The sequence below is a fragment of the Buteo buteo genome, chromosome 17, assembly GCF_964188355.1.
Source record: "Buteo buteo chromosome 17, bButBut1.hap1.1, whole genome shotgun sequence".
Lineage (NCBI taxonomy): Eukaryota > Metazoa > Chordata > Aves > Accipitriformes > Accipitridae > Buteo > Buteo buteo.
In genome coordinates this window covers 23981684-23998914 of record NC_134187.1, presented here as the reverse complement: position 1 = coordinate 23998914, position 17231 = coordinate 23981684, and the positions used below count along the sequence as shown (strand labels likewise).

At 35.6% G+C, this 17231-nt stretch overlaps 1 protein-coding gene across 1 annotated transcript in view; it reads left to right on the top strand.

Annotated features, from left to right (window-relative positions):
- The window catches only part of CSMD1 (CUB and Sushi multiple domains 1), a 1222061-nt gene that overhangs the window by 1186880 nt on the left and 17950 nt on the right, over positions 1–17231 (top strand). Inside the window, exons 57-64 of the mRNA XM_075049874.1 lie at positions 1024–1206; positions 5596–5772; positions 6627–6806; positions 8134–8307; positions 9253–9426; positions 11878–11951; positions 14993–15104; positions 16205–16384. Coding sequence (XP_074905975.1) covers positions 1024–1206; positions 5596–5772; positions 6627–6806; positions 8134–8307; positions 9253–9426; positions 11878–11951; positions 14993–15104; positions 16205–16384 — 1254 coding nt within the window. The remainder of the gene's footprint in view (positions 1–1023; positions 1207–5595; positions 5773–6626; positions 6807–8133; positions 8308–9252; positions 9427–11877; positions 11952–14992; positions 15105–16204; positions 16385–17231) is intronic.

Sequence of the window (17231 nt, the reverse complement as noted above, 5' to 3'; positions counted from 1 at the left end):
AAAGTTTGAGTCTTCTCAATGTTTTGCTATTGTTTTTTCTTAGTTCGAGATTTTGTCCTTCATCTGAGCAGTGTGCCTAAGATGAAAAACCTATGTAAGAAGATACAGACTTCAACTTATGGAATTATTTACACATATTTTGAAAAAAAAAAAGAAAAAATGTCCAAACCATAGTTTTAATAGAAATTCAGTCTAGATGTGTAAGTTAAAAATGGAGAACAAAGGATAATGTAATGTGCTATGAACTACAATTTAGACACAGAGGGATTTAGGAGAGATAAAATTTTATGTCAAAATTTATAATAAATTGTTGATAGTGAGATCATACTTCCTTGACTATCTTGGGTAGCATTTCCTGTAGCAGCTGCTTTATCTGATAAGGCACTTGACTGGTTCATCAGACCTATGAGGACATGTTTGAGAGGTCTGTTTTGCAGCACCTTCTTTCTCTTCTAAAATTGTAACCAATACTTGCATAGGAATTTGAAGGATAAAGAAAATTATGAGGTGTCCTTTCCATTCTTGGCAGGCACAGAGGGCCAGGTACCATTTAGTCTTTTCTGTGGATACATGTATTTCAAATACATTTGTTAAGAAACTTGAATATGGTTTTCTTCCCTCTTGCTGTTTTCTAATTTTTGTTATTAGAAGTCATTACTAGCAGAGAAGTTGCACAATAAAATACAAGATGTAGAAAATGTTATTTATGTCAAAAAGACAATGATTTTGTTGAACTGACAAAAAATGACAAGAGGTGCTTCCTGTGTCCATAATTATCTTTTATCTTTTATTTCTATCGCATTCTATGTTTAGGTCTGTATAGATCTAAGATAAGAAGTAGACTAAAAAGACAAGTTATTTTCATCTTTGGCTTTGGTTTCACGCCCTTGCACTGGGAGAAAAGTAATTAATTATAACAGAAACAATGCAGTTAGTAGTACGATTTACAAGAGAGTATCTTCACTACCACTACATTTGCACATAACATCTCTGCCAATAATTCTGCTCTGTTGTATTTTACAGGAAATAATCCTGGCTATTGTGATGATCCAGGAGTACCAGCTCATGGGTCTAGACTAGGGGATGAGTTCAAAATAAAAAGTCTGCTACGTTTCTCATGTGAAATGGGTTATCAGCTGAGAGGATCTGCAGAACGAACATGCCTGCTTAACAGTTCCTGGTCAGGTATACAGCCTGTGTGTGAAGGTAGGTATTGATACCATCAGCATTTACAACACCATTGAATGACATCTACTAATGACGTTTTATTCTTTAATTAAAAAGACATTCTATGCCAGAAATATGCTTTCATATTGCTCTGCAGAAATTTGATGTAAAAGTGTTTGCAAGCAGTTCATGTTTTGCTTGAAAAGCTAAATCCCAACTGATAAAGTTTTGGAGTATATATTTATAAGACAGTGAGAAAATAATTTTAGTTAAACAAATATTGAGCCTGAAAATAGAGAATACCTACCAGAGTTAAATGTAAAATTAAACAATTCTTCTGATTGAAGATATGAAAATGGAGTGATAAATGAATGTCATCCATCTTCTAACAATACAATATTTTCATCTTCTCTTTCTATGTAATTGTGAATCAAGAACCGAACAGATGATAAAATAATGTATTCTTAACTAAGTATAAATTAATGTATATTTCTCCACATAAGTTAGATTAATTTTTTATAAGCTATACTATTTTTATGCTAGCTCTTTCAGAAGAAATACAGCAGACAATATTTATGGAAATCACATTTTAGAATAAGATAAAAAATATAATAAAGAAATTTACACTTTTTATGCACTGTCAGAATTGGAAAGCAGTAATGGAAGACTTTAGATTCAGTTTTAAAATTACTTCTTGTTTTCCAAGAATGTTTGAAATGTTACTTTATCTAATTCATTTGAGTTGGTGGATTCTGTAGTATCTGTTGTCTGCTATACTAAATGGTAAAATGGAAGATAGGATGAAATATTTGTAACAAATTTGTTATATTTTTTCATCCTCATCTAACAATTGTTCTTTTGCAATATTCTTCAGCACAGACTAATCTTGTCAGTGTATATATGACCATAACTGTATGAAAATGGATTGGGACAGGATCAGTATTTTCAACAGAAAATTGAAGTTTTGCAATGTCCTTTCTTCTTCCCTTGCATGAAGACATTAAGTATAGTAGGACAGCAGAACTCAGTGGCAATTATCAGTGTTTGTAGTGCCACTGTTTGTTTTATCTTTTTGCCTTAACCTTCTGTTTTCAGGGAAAAAAAAAAACAAAACCAAAAACAACCCCAAAAAACCACAACACAAACAAACAAAGAAAAAAGCCCCTTTCTTTCAATTTTTTTCTTCTCCTTCAATTGTTTCCTGTTTAGTATAAGTAAGGATGAGATTAGGAGGAGAATACATTTTCACCCCTACAAGTTCAAGTTCCAACCCACTGAATCTTTCTCTTCAGTATTTGAAACTTTTATATATAAGAAGTGAATAAGACTTAATTAAAGCAAAGGCATTTAGGTATTATTCCAAACATCAGTAATAGAGTAATTTTTAATTGGAAAATTGTGTTTATTTTAATGAATCCTATAATCTATAACTATTAGATTATAACTATTATGCTGGGAGCCATCAAGCTGGGGTCCTGGTGGACAACAAGTTAAATACAATCAGCAAAGTGCCCTTGCTGCAAAGAAGGGTAATGGTATCCCAGCCTGCCTTGGGCGGGAAGTAATCCTTCCCCTCTGCTCAGTGCTGGTGAGGCAGCATCTGAACTGCTGGGTCCAGTTCTGGGCTCCCCAGTACTGGAGAGGCATGAACATACTGGATAGAGTCCAGCAAAGGGCCATTAAGATGATAAAGGGATGAAAGCATCTCTCCTCTTAGGAAAGACTGAAAGAGCTGGGACTGTCCAGCCTAGGGAAGAGAAGGCTCAGGAGGGATCTTATCAACATATGTAAATGTCTGAAGGCAGGTTACACAGAAGATGAGCCAGGCTCTTTTCAGTGGTGCCAAGTGACAGGACTAGAGGCAGTGGGCACAAACTGAAATGCAGGAGGTGCTCTCTGAACATCAGGAAACACTTTTTTACTGTGAGGGTGACTGAGCACTGGCACAGGCTGCCCAGACTGGTGGTGGAGTCTCCATCCTTGGAGACAGTCAAAAGCCATCTGGATATGGTCCTGGGCAACTGGCTCACAGTGGCCCTGCTTGACCAGATGACCTCCAGAGCTCCCTCCCAACCTCAACTATTCTGTGATTCTTTGATTCTGTGATTCACATAAATAGGAAGATGCGATAAATTGAATTAAGAAAATATGAGGAAATGTAATAAGTAAAATAAGTATTATAAGTATTGTAAGGTTTATTTTATAGTCAACTACTGTCAAATTATCATTTTGTCAAATGTTAAGAATCTGCAGACTTGTTGTCTTTGCATAAATTCCATAAATACATTTAGCCTTAATGAATGCATCCAAGCTTTCCTGATGCAGCTCAGTGTTGTATGTTGACCAGGATCTGCACATGGGTTTTAATTTGTTTTATTACTATTATCATAGCATCATACAATGATTTGGGTTGGAAGGGACCGTTAAAGATAATCTAGTCCAACCCCCCTGCCATGGGCAGGGACACCTTCCACTAGACCAGGTTGCTCCAAGCCCCATCCAACCTGGCCTTGAACACTGCCAGGGATGGGGCAGCCACAGCCTCTCTGGGCAACCTGTTCCAGTGCCTCACCACCTGTACAGTAAATAATTTCTTCATTATGGGCAATCTAAATCTACCTGCTTTCAGTTTAAAGCAGTTACCACTTGATCTGTCGCTACAGGCCTTGGTAAAAAGTCTCCATCTTTCTAATAAGCCCCCTTTAAGTATTGAAAGGCTACAATAAGGTCTCCCTGAAGCCTTCTCTTCTCCAGGCTGACCAACTCCAATTCTCTCAGCCCTTCTTCACAGGAGTGGTGTTCCAGCCCTCTGATCGTTGTTGTAGCCCTCCTCTGGATCTGCTATAACTGATCCTTGCCTTTCTTGTGCTGGGAGCCCCAGAGCTGAACACAGTAGTCCAGACATGGTCTCCTGAGAGTGGATTAGAGGGGGAGAATCACTTTTCTCGACTGCTGACCATGCTTCTTTTTATGCAGCTTAGGGTATGACTAAGATTGGAATTCCTCCAGTTCTCTAAGGAGGAAAGAGCAGCAGAGACAGACTGCTGTGTAGTGACTGTAACCCCCCATCCTCTGTCCCCTCTGCACCACTCGTGGGGCAGGTAGAGGAGCCTGAAGTGAAGGAGTGAAGTTAACCCTGGGAAAGAGGGGAGGAAAGGTGTTGTTTTAATGTTTGTCTTAGTTTTATCCAAATCTATTTTAATTAACAATGAATTAAAGGAATTGTCCCCAAGTTGAGTCTGTTTTGTCCAACAGTGGTAATTGGTAAGCAATTCTTTATCTCAACCCATGAGCTTTGTCATACCTCCTGCTGAGAAGGGGGCAGTGAGTGAGCAGCTGGGTGGGCATTTGGCTGTTAGCCAAGGCTAATACACCACAGTATTCCAAGCCATTAGGTTTAATCATACTTATATTTGGTCATATCATAGTATTAGACTAAATCATTTCACATCTCAAGAGACCACACTTAATTGTGCTGTAGGAAGAGTAGAAAGAGTTGCCAGCTCTTGAAAGTTGTGCAAGAGACAGTTGAAGTATTTCCTCCCAGTCTTACAAACCACTTCATGCTCCATGGAAGACTGACAGAAAGGGTTTGATTTAGATGCACATTTCTTTACCAATTCTTGATTAACCCTGTTGATATCTTAACCTCCAAGAAGTTTTGTTTTATTCCTATGAAGAGGAGTAGTCTCTGTCCAACAGTGGAATGTTATCGTACTTTTGCCAGTGTCCTGTCTGCAGGAATGGTCAAATAAAGATGCTTTAGAGGAATTTTGTTGGAAAAATTCAAAACAAACAAACAAATCCTTCTCATGATTGGCTGGTCCAGTGGAGAAAAAAACCCCAAAAAACCCCAAACACTAAACCCTCCCAAAAACCTAACATAATCAAAATAAACCACTGTCAAATCTCAGATGTACGAAGCTGAAACATAATCATTGCCCTAATGTGTAGCTACAGATGCCAAAAAGATGTGGAGGCCAAAACAGAATGTCTGTTCTTTTCTTGATTCAAAAAAGAAATGGTCAGGAAGATCATAATTTACTATTTATGCATTTTTACAATTGAAAGAGGGATACCAGAAGACAGGAAGAGAATACAAAAATGTGCCCAAAGGCAAAACAGGCACCGGTCTGTCAGAAAGTCCTGAATGAACTTTCTTCTCTCCAGTGACTGTATTGGGTGGAGTGGAACAAGCAGTGAAAACTCAGCAATTGAAAAAATAAACAACAAAAAAAAAAAGCAAGTAAAGTGATCATATTAACAAACAGAAATAAGATATTAAATCAAGAATACACCTATTAAACATTTTCTTAGTAAAACTTGCTATAGCTTTTTTAAAAGATGGGATATTGACCAACTTTTTTTTTTTTCCAGTCAGTCACCTATCATGGAAATTTTGATTTTTTTTTAAACTTTTCTTCACAGCTGTATCTTGTGGGAACCCTGGCACCCCAGCCAATGGTATGATAATATACACTGATGGAATATTATTCTCCAGCTCAGTCATTTATGCCTGCTGGGAAGGTTACAAAACTTCAGGGCTAACTACTAGACATTGTACTGCCAATGGGACATGGACTGGCACGGCTCCAGACTGCACAGGTCAGAAATAAACTTTCTTCCTCTAAAGCTTTAAAGTAGTAAGTTATCCAGCTTTCCTACTGAAAATTATTATTTTGTTAGATAAAATCACACATTTTTTCCCCATTTATCTGTCTTGTAATACATGAATATTTTATGTATCTAAAGGTACATGCCTTTTTAATACATGCTAGATGTTTCCAGAACTATCTTTTAAGATGGATGCATAGGTAACTTTTCTGTATTTGTTTACCTCATGAATGTCAACATTGAAAATATAACATTATTCCTAAGAATAGGGGTTCCTCTAGAGTTTATCTGACCGATAACCATTCTGCTAAGGACCAAGAATCAGGGAGCAGCAAGACTGGGCTACTCCATCAGGGAAAGCGAGCAGGGAGCAGAAGGGTGCTGCAATGCCAGCAGGGCCAGTGGCCTCACTGACAAGGCCAGACCCACAGGACATCAGTACAGTGATACAAAAAAAAAAAAAAAAAAGACTAATTTCATAACTCTACTGGAATTACATTGCACCATCAACATAGGTATAATGTGACAAAGGTCCCAGTATGAAAGAAGGAAAAGTCCTGTCAAAACTACCACTAATGTAACGGTCTGCAGTAGCAGTAAAGCATACTAGCCTAAGCTAATGTATTTAAGGAACACAATATTTGGCCCACACTACTGCAATGCCTCAAAAATATGACTTTTTAGCTAAAAATCAGAGATAACATTTTTATTTGTGTGAAATGTATGAATAAAAATTCTTCTTGTTTTGCACACAAAAAAAAGGACATTAGCTGTACATAGTTCAATGTTTCATTACATGTTTATTAAAAAAAAAATAAAATCCTTTTTTTTCTTTTCATCACTAGTGATCAGCTGTGGAGATCCAGGTGCATTAGCAAATGGCATTCAGTTTGGAAATGATTTTACCTTTAATAAGACAGTCAGCTATCAGTGCAATCCAGGATACTTGATGGAGCCCGCCAGTTCATCTACCTTGCGTTGCATAAAAGACAGCACTTGGAACCAGAGTAAACCAATTTGCAAAGGTATGCTTCTGAACTACAAATACTGTTTTGATAATACATGTGAAATTCACTAATCATTGTCTTTGTTTACAAAAAACTGTCAAAATGTTATTTGGGACAATTAACAAGCAAATGCAACTAAAATATTTAGATAAGTATTTGTGTAAAATTTGTATTAATTTTGCACATATGCTGTGGTATAATATCAGTCAGAATAGTGACATTAATTACTACAGTAGAACCAGATCAGTGTGCAATGAAAATTATTAGAATGCTTAACTTAAAATGCTAGGAATGAAGTACCTGTTTTCCTTTTTGGGGCCTTTTGAATTAGATGGCCAAAATTCTGTAAAGGGATCCTGCAAACCAAATTTTCTGTAAAAGATTCCCTTGTTGCATTAATGTAGTCATCACAAATAGCCAAAAAGATCCTTTACAAATAGCTAATTGCAAGTGGTAACATAAAGGTCACAATGGGGATGAGGCTGAAAGGCAAATAAGGCAGACTGGTGGAAGCTGTTAGCACTACTACAGCAGCTCAGGAAGTAAATTTAACAGCCTAGGGTATCTTCTGCTTATAAAAGGCCTAGACTGACAACTCATCTAGCACCGCTTTAAAGTGATGTCTAAGTCTAGCCTACTAATTAAATTTTGGCATATGTATTCAACCGACTGCATTTTCTGTTGTAAAAATCACTGACTGAGTGATTTTATGGTTGTGCTCTTTGTTGAAAGAACTGATGTGTAAATGTAAACATGGTCATTCCAGATTTCATCATTTTGGACACTCTTTCAGAAGCTGGAAAATACCAGAATATTTTTAAAGAGTCTTAGCCACTGATTACCAGTAAAGTGAATATGCACTGTGTGCTGAAAGCCTTAGAAAATGAGCAGGGGAATGAACAAAGTCATATTAAGGGCTTTAAATAGTGCTGCAAAATTAGTTTAACATAAAATGCAAATATTTAGAATTGTAGAATCATAGAAACATATTTATTGAAATAAATCATGTTTCTTAAAAACTTTTACCTAGCTCAGTAACCTGTTGCCAGCAGTGATCAGTAATGAGTATGTAGGGAAGAGATTCAGAACTAGGTAAGCTACATACTCTTCTGGCTTCCAGCAACCTAAAGCTTAGGGACTTCCTAAACCTAGAGGTGGTATTTTTGTATTTAAATTGGTTTTCTGTCTATTACAGGCTGCTTTGTCAACACAGGAATGCTTTGTTGGAATTGAACAGCATGAAATATATATTTTTTTTTGTTTCAAAAGTATGAGTGGATATTTTGTTGCATTCTCCTAAACCCTATAAAGTCTTGAAATTATAACTTTTCTTTTTGTGACACAGCTATTACGTGTGGCCCCCCTCCACCGGTACTCTATGGGAAAGTGGAAGGATCTGATTATCGCTGGGGTGCCAGCGTGAGTTACAGCTGTGCAGAAGGCTATCAGCTATCTAACACAGCTATTCTCTCCTGTGAGGGACGAGGAGTTTGGCGGGGAGACATCCCACAATGTTTGCGTAAGTTTTCAGGGTACAGTTGTGTTGGGCTTCACCAAAGCTACAATGAGTTGTCTTGGGCTACAGTCACTTTCTCACTGTTTAAAAAGAACTCAGCTAGATCAGGTAATATATGGACTACTGCAGGATTCTCCCTTCTCCTTTGAAAAAGCATACCTTGTTATAAAATTGAATGGTTGTGCCCATTTGAGGTCATAGCCTTCTTCCTTTCCCCAAGAGTCACCTCCATCTCTTATTACCTAATTGGACTCATCACCATTTGCCTTACTGAGGATCTTTCTGAATGTTCTGAATTTGACTTGTGGTGAGCATGATTAAAATTTTTGCTTAAACTTTTCCTTTTTTCTTCCCTGTTTCCATTTCCATTAACAGGTGAAAACAAGGATCCTAACACTTAAGCTCATAGCCTTGCTCTCCTTTCTAAATTCTTTTTTTCTTTCCTGAAGGCGAGTACATACCCTCATATCTTGTTTGGTTTTGTTTTTTCAGCTGATTCTAAATCTGTCAACCCATCTCTTTCAGTGCTTCAAATCTTGTCAGGACTCTGACAAACATTTTTCCTTTTACTTCATTAGGGCAAAAATTTCCTGCCTACTCATCTGAGGGTGACTGATGTGAAAACTGGATAAATTTTGAAGCATTACAATATAGCGTTGTCTACTCTAAGATTACTTTGTCATCCAAATCTAATCAGCATTTAAGTGTCTCAATTAAAAGGTCTATTTTTCCAGGTTAAGTTTTATGCTTATAATAACTATAACAGTGACAATTAATTTTAAATTGCTGTCAAGAATTTATCTGAGCCACAATCCTACACAGATAAATGAACATAGCATTTGCACTCATATTCAGTATGCCTGACTTGTGCATAAAACAATGTAGAATGATTCAGTTGAAGCATGTGCAGTTTTCAGTAACTTTTTTCTTTCCTTTTTTATGTATCAGCTGTGTTTTGTGGTGATCCTGGTACACCAGCAGAAGGACGCCTCAATGGAAAAAGTTTCACCTACAGATCTGAAGTTAGCTTTCAGTGCAGACCCCCTTTTATTCTGATAGGATCTTCAAGAAGATTCTGTCAAGCAGACGGTACTTGGAGTGGAATTCAGCCAACATGCATTGGTAATAACTTCCACTACTTACACTGTTTCTACTGGGAATATTCTTGATAAACTATTACACTATAATAAATCTAGCAATTAACTTTCCAAATATAGAAAATGTCTGTGTAATATAAAAAGAACTAGATAAATAAGGTTATATTTTGAGTATAAAAATTTTAGGATAAACACAATCACAAATGAAGCCATTTGTAGATTTACATGATTGCTTGTCTGCTGGAAATGTAGAATGTCAATAAGTGCAAGTGCATAAATTTGTTCCATCTATTTTTAGAATCTTTTAGATATGCAGAAGACTTTGGCAGATTAAAGACCAAATTCTGTCACTGGCGAGTTAAAGGCATTCGTCAGAATCAGTCCTGAATCAAAAAGCTTTTTGGACTTTGTGAAAGTGGCTTGTACAGCTCAAAAGGATGAAGTGTGCTGGGTCTGATCTTTTGAAATTCTGATGAACTGCCAAGTACTATCAGTTTCTCATTGACTGATGTGCAACTGATAGGCTTTTAGCATGATACATTATCACACTAACTGAGAAAAATGCTGGACACCTGTAACTCCCACTGACATCAGAATTTGGTCCAACTTGGGGTGACTTGCTAGAGAAAATGATTTCAGTGTTATAGTAGAAAAATCCTCTTTGATATTTCTAAACAAACACATTCAGATATAGACTCTAGCCCATTTATATATTTTGCTGTGGCTTAGGCATTGGCTATGTGGAAGAGCTGGGGTGGGCACTCTGGGAAAAGGTGGCAAACATGATTATTGAAAGCAGCCTGTATTTGTAAATTAAGACATTAACACTCAATACAATTCTTTGATAAGAATTCAAAACTCCTTCTGTCCATAGTTTTTATGAACTGGGCAATCCATCTTACGTCTGTGTTTTGTAACAGAGTCAAGAAGGTTTACAAAAGTTAAATCTTAGGTTTATTGTGAAAAATCAAATTTGAAAATCCACAATGACATTTCTATTTATATTTTATATAGCATAATATAGAAATACTTGGAAAATACTGCATCAAATGCATAAGCTTTTCTTTTAGGTCATAGTTTTTATGTTATCATAAAAGGAAAATATTAGACCATCTAAAATATTTACAGATACCATTGTTAAGCAATTTGAAAATTAAGATCAGTGAACAATACCTAGAATTATGCCTAGAAGTACCATAGGATGGCAAATGATGGCAAACTTTTCTATTTCTAGATATTGATAATTTCCTTAAAATACTTTTGAGAATTCTTCTTTTTTGCCCTACTGTTTCTTCAGAAGGGACATACCTTAAAAAGTCAATTCAGCTCCATGTGTCTATTATTAGCAATGGCATTCCAGCTGATGATAATTTGTAAAAAGTGCTTTAGCTGTTCAAGTAGCTCAAGGTCAGGAGTGTGTTTGGTTTTTAGTCTTGCACATTAGGTCAAGATCCACCTAACTTTTGAAGCCTTTGGTAAATATCAGTCCCGTTGAATTGTTATGCTCTACTGATGTTCAACATTGAAAATGGAAGTTGACCAAGAGTGATATGACATATCACATTATTGTACGTGATAAATTCAATTTTCCCTGTACAGAAAACTAGAAGTGGTTACAGATGAAATATAGTCCCAAGTTGCATTTTTTGTAACGCAGTGTCAGCACAAAAGCAGACTTGATTGCCAAGAGGGAATCACATAGTACAGAAAGATCCATCAGATCAAGTCCTGTGCTGTCTACCTGGTGGATGTGACTGGGCAACCCCAAAGCAAATACACCATCAGAATGTGAAGTGGACATTGCTGAATCAAAAAGAGTTTCAGGCTGCTTTAAATTGCACTCACGAAACTGATAATCAGCTAAACAGTTATACTTAGTTTTTTTGTGAGGGGACTGTCTTTTCATTCACCAGCAACAACTGAGGTAGTAGTCCATTTGAAACTTTTGTTTTCTGGTGACATAGAAAAAATTCTATCCAAAAATCAAGTATTTTACTTGCTATAAGAAAGCAGGTTGCCTTTGTGGGTTTTTTGGGGGTTGTTTTTTTTTTGGGGGGGGGGGTAATTTTAGAAATCTAACTTAACCATTAAGCTATTCACTGGGAAAGAAGAGAAGAAAAAGATTTCCCTATAGGTTCCTATATGCATTGTGAGTAGTGGGATATACTATGTATTCAAAAGGGTTTAAAAGGATAACGTCAGCAAAAATTAATGCAATCCTAACTCTAAAGTCTACACTGCCAAAGATACCTGCAAAAAATACCCTTATATAGTGGGAATATACTGAAGTGCTGTGACCTATCTTGGAAATTTAATTGGAAATGCAAATGTAATATATAGAAATACACACATTTCATTAAAAATTCAATTCTTGTCATCACTAGACATTGATGAAATGACTTAATCTTTGCAAACAGTTTTAGAGTATTCTTTCCATACCATAATAATATCTGTCGTGTTTCACATTTTACATTAGATCCAGCTCACAATACATGTACAGACCCTGGTACTCCGCATTTTGGAATACAAAACAGTTCTAGAGGTTATGAGGTAATTCTTTCTTCTATTTATTACCTTTCTAAAATGAAGATGCATTTAATAATCACAAAGATATTAAATTATCTGTAGGCTTAAATGTCTGATGTAAACCTTGGGAATTTTCCACTCCTTTTTAATAAAAACTCATGCTTCATTCTGAGGTTTCTTTTTAACATACAGCTTAAAGAAAGAACTTCTAACCTTGCAATATATCATGTGTTCAATCCTTTAGGAGACTTCGGTAGGGAGGACTATTTATAAATTGATTACCTAATATGATATGACATGACATAATTACTTTGCTTTATGATCATAATTCTTTCATACATTGATGAATAGTCAGTAAATACCTAACAACCAAAGACCTGTCTGATCCAAAGGCCATGTAGTCCTTGACAAAAAAGTCAGCAAGTAGCTTTACTAAATTAGCAATTCATGTTACATTTTATTCAGTCAGAGAAGATAAAATTATTCTATGTGTTGGATCCAGGTTCTCTGTGATGAATGTCCTTTCTATAATTTCCAAATTCCTTACAGGTTATTAGTTTACCAAGTGACAGTCAGAAAAGTGACCGAGGAAATAGAAGTAGGTACAACAATGACCAATCCACAGTCACTATATATATATTAATTAACCTTATGTGGATAGATTCTTCAGGTATAAATATTTGTGATTGGAATCTAAAATATGTTCTGTTCGGGTTTAGTGCTTATTTCTGAACCTAGGGCAGTGTGCCACATGGTATTACAACCAAATTAGTAGAGCTGTTTTTCAAAAAATCCTTTCTGGAAGTTCCTCTGGTTATTGGTACCCCCTGTTTCCTGCAATGCTGCTGTCTGTCATTGCTGGGGCTCTCAACTCTTTTCTTCCCCTACTGCTCCTGCCTGGTTTGCAGATGCCAAGGCACTTCTCCCCTAGCCACGTCTTGTGGCCTCGCCCCTAAGGTCCTTCTTCTTCTAGTAATAGGTGCAGTTTCTTTCTGGTTGTTGTCTCATCTTGACCCTTTCTTTACCTGTCCCCATCATCACTTCAAAAACAACTCTAACCTTTGCGCCTAAATTGATCGGGGGGTTGGTGGTTTTTTTTTTCTCTCCTGCTTTTATATGCCTCACATGTTATCTTTAATACCAGAATTCTACTGGCCAATACACTGTTCTAATGTCTGTCAAACATGAAGGCTAATTTTCTCTTCTCATTCACCTCTAAAGGCAATAGTAGGTCTTCATCTGTTCTGTATTTAGTCTTTCTCAACTATGTGCTTTCACTCTCAGATCACTATCTGGTACAGCAAGATGTAGACTTCTCTCCAATTACTTGTGAAGTAGATGGGGTTTTTTAGCATATGTGATTAGTGAAGCTTCTTGTTTGTATGATTTGGCCAAGCTTCTATAACCCAGCTTTTAACAGTCTTTCCTCATTACAGAAAGGTGTGGTGGCAGGCAGCAGACCTTTAAAGGGTTTTTTTGTGCCTTTTGTGCTTCACTGGACTGTGACTGTTGCAAACGCCTCCAATGTTTTTCAGCCAAGGATTATACAGAGTGCACTGCTTTTCTTTCTACTTTTACCTGTAAAATGAGAAAGAACCATAACTCTGTAACTACCTTGAACGTAGACATTATTTTTTTGCTTGGTCTTTTGGATCAGTGAGGAAAGATTTGCAGCTCATCATTACTTACTGATACCAGAATTGGCAATTTCACAAGAAGCAAGATGACTTAGAGTCAAGACCAGCCACACTCTGTTCTAGTCTATACTACAGACATGCTGTGTGTCCTTGGCAAGATAGAGAGATTAATATGTTTAAAAATAGTTATAAAGAGATAAGTCTACAAAGCTGTAGCAGTAAACTGACCTTTAAAAATACCAGTGAATTTCCCAAGCCACTTCAGGAAGAACTGGTGTTGCATTTGCTGAACATCTGTCATGATAATCTTTTTTTATGTAACTGAGAATACAGTTAACAGGTAGCCACTTTTGAAGATAACTGCCCATTTTTAATGTCCGTTGAAGTCCTTCTATGACATTTGCAGTGTAGAGCTATCTGCATTTATATACCTGCAAGCTATTTTATTAATATGCATCGATCACTACTCATTTGCAACTTACTTGCACTTGTCCATGTAATGTTACTTTATTAATAAGTCATATAATTTCAAATAATATTCATTTTTGTGTGTGTTTTTTTTTTTTAATTTCATCTGATCATATTTATTGCCAAGATGTGTTATCCAAAATGAAAGCATTGCTTTACTGGTCAGCCCCGCATCCTTAAATATCTTGGTCTGGAGTTGTGTTCTGGTTACTTTTGTCATTACCATCAGTAAGTCCATTTTGCTAGAACTTTCCACACAATCTCTCTCTCATATGTTATGAAAATTCTTCACCCCATGCAATCTTGTATCCAGTTTTCATGCTTTTATATTCTCAGCGGAAGTATAAAGACAATTTTCTTCTGAGAAAGGTCATATCACAGTTGACCATAGAAAGGCTTTCCATAACATCATTCTGCTAGTTGAGCATCTCAAGTAAAACTTAGGTAGTTTAGAGAAACAAATGCAGTGTAAGAAATTGTGGCCTGGAGTTTTCTCTAGTGCGTTTGTTTGTAGATGGAACAGTTCTTCATAGTTTTCTCTTTTACCTTTTTCCTCTTAAACGTTTTTAGTCAAGTGGCACAATGAGAAACCTTTGAAATAGACTTTATGGTCAAGTTCTATTGAAATATATGCAATGATGTACAGGGAAGAGAGACATCTCAGTCATTTGGTTTGCTTCTGTAACACTGACAAACTAAAAAGCTGAAATGTATGAGTGTTGTTCTTTTCCATGTGCACAGCCTTGTCAATATTTTTCCACTTACTGCTTTCAAGTAAGGTTGCTAAAGATCAGTTGTTCAAACTGTTCATCACATTAAAAAAAAAGTTTAACTATAGACACTGTAAAAAGAGGACATTTTTATTTTTGAAACTATCTCTCTAGGAGCTTATCACTGTCTTGATATCTGACTACATGTGATGGATACCTCTTTTATCTAATATTCTGTTTTGATTCTTAGGTTGGGAGCACAGTCTTTTTCAGATGCAGAAAAGGTTATCATATTCAAGGATCTACCACCCGCTCTTGTCTTGCCAACTTAACTTGGAGTGGCATACAGTCTGAATGCATTCGTAAGTCTGGTTTCTTATCTAATGAGTTAGAATATTGTGCAATTTTAAAAGAGTTACAAAGTGATGCATATGGAAATTCATAGTAAATGTTATGCTGTAAGAAAGTAAGCTTTATTTAAAACAGTATTTTTAAATGTTTTTTTTGTTTCCTATTCTAAGACCAAAGATGTATTTGGGATATTAATTTGAAGGAAGATTTTCAGATTTTTTTTCACGAAGTTCACAATAATCCTATCAGTTTACTCAGGAAAATCTGTCCTCATTAACCTACTGCATTAGCTTCTTTAAATTAATCTAGGTTTTTTGTGTGTGTTGGATTAATAGAGAACAGAAAGTGGCCTAAAATGTGCATGGGGCTATTTTGTTGGCTAGTATTTTGTGAATCATAAACTAGCACTCAGCAAAATTCAGCTTTCCTGGGCTATGCAAGGGTATGCAAATGATTATTGTATTTATATCTCTGTATGGATTGGAGGACATCAAATAACTATTGTGTTAAAATACAGTGATCTAAGCTAAAAATAATTCATTAATGTGACCTTACATTCTTATCCTATTTCAAATTATCTTTGGGTTGTTACAAATGTACACCATGGAGCACAGAGAAAGAAGCATACTGAGCAACCATATCTGCTATAATCAATGTACTATGACAAACCCTTCCTTTGCAGCCTTTATTTCAACTGAAATTTATAATTAATTTATTTAGCACAATAGCCACTCTGTAATTTTCAAAACATTGAGTAGAAGCAATTCTTGAAGCTGTGACAGTACAATAATTCACAGGACCAATCATTGCACCATGTACAATAGCATGTGCTTCCCTTCATTTTAACTCTTTTCTGTTTGCTGTCATGATTTAATTTTGGTTTATTGTTTAAAAATATGTGATAGTATCGTTTACATCTTCCCACAATAATAAAACTATACACTCAGAGTGTTACTTTTACAAGTAATATCTACTTGATGTTTCTGAAACATGTACAAAGTTTACATAATGAAAGGGAATAAGTTGGCATGCATTTATTTCAAATTACATACTCTAATCCTATGGAAACTGTTTACCACCACTTATTCTAACTGTAAAAAACCCTTTGCAGCTCATGCTTGCAGGCAGCCAGAGACACCGGCACATGTAGATGTGAAAGCAATAGATCTTCCTACTTTAGGGTATACTTTGGTGTATACCTGTCAGCCAGGATTTTTTCTTGCTGGTGGATCAGAGCATCGGACATGTAAACCAGATATGAAATGGACAGGAAAATCACCTATTTGTAAAAGTAAGTCATTACTCAAGTGATATGTTGGGCCCTACTTGGTTGGATTTCATTTTCCCTGACATTTTTATTTTATATAGTAGGATTTTTCCGCTTACTATGTAAAGACGCATGTGACACAACAGCTTTTACTTTATGAAAGAAACAGTAAAGAAATCAAAGTGACCATAGCATCTAGAACTCATGGAGGAAAACATGGGGATATGTGTGTGAAAATGCACAGGCACACATATATAAGTTTACCCCTAGCAACAGCAAACAAAACCTAAACAATATAAGTATTACATTTAACTGTATTTATCTTTATATCACAATTTTAAAGAGTATTTCAATGTGTTCAGTGTTTAACGTATGATTTTCTATTAGGAACAAAAAAAGATATTTCATAGCTTGGCTTTTACATTAATTCAGGTATGCTTTTTATCTAAGAAAATCTTCTAAAATAAAAATGAACAATAAAATAAAAAAATAAATACAACTTTGTACCAGATTCCACTTTTATTTATATCCATGTAAATTTCATATAGTTTTGCTAAAGTAACTCTAAGTATATAGTTCTGAGGACTAATTTTGCTCTTCACATGCAAATAAACATGGCTATAAATTCCTGAGTCAGAAAAATAAAATTATATTTAGAATACAAATAAAGGGAAAATAGTCAGATGCCATGGGAAAGATGTTTGCAACATGATTTTTAATTTTAATATGTAAAAAATGCTAAATAGATTTAATGTTTGAACAATATTTGATTTTTCATTAATGTATAGGTAGACTTTGTTTCAACATTGTCAAGACATAGGTTCTACACATAAACATTTATCTTCTTATTCTAGTTCCTTAAAGGGTGATT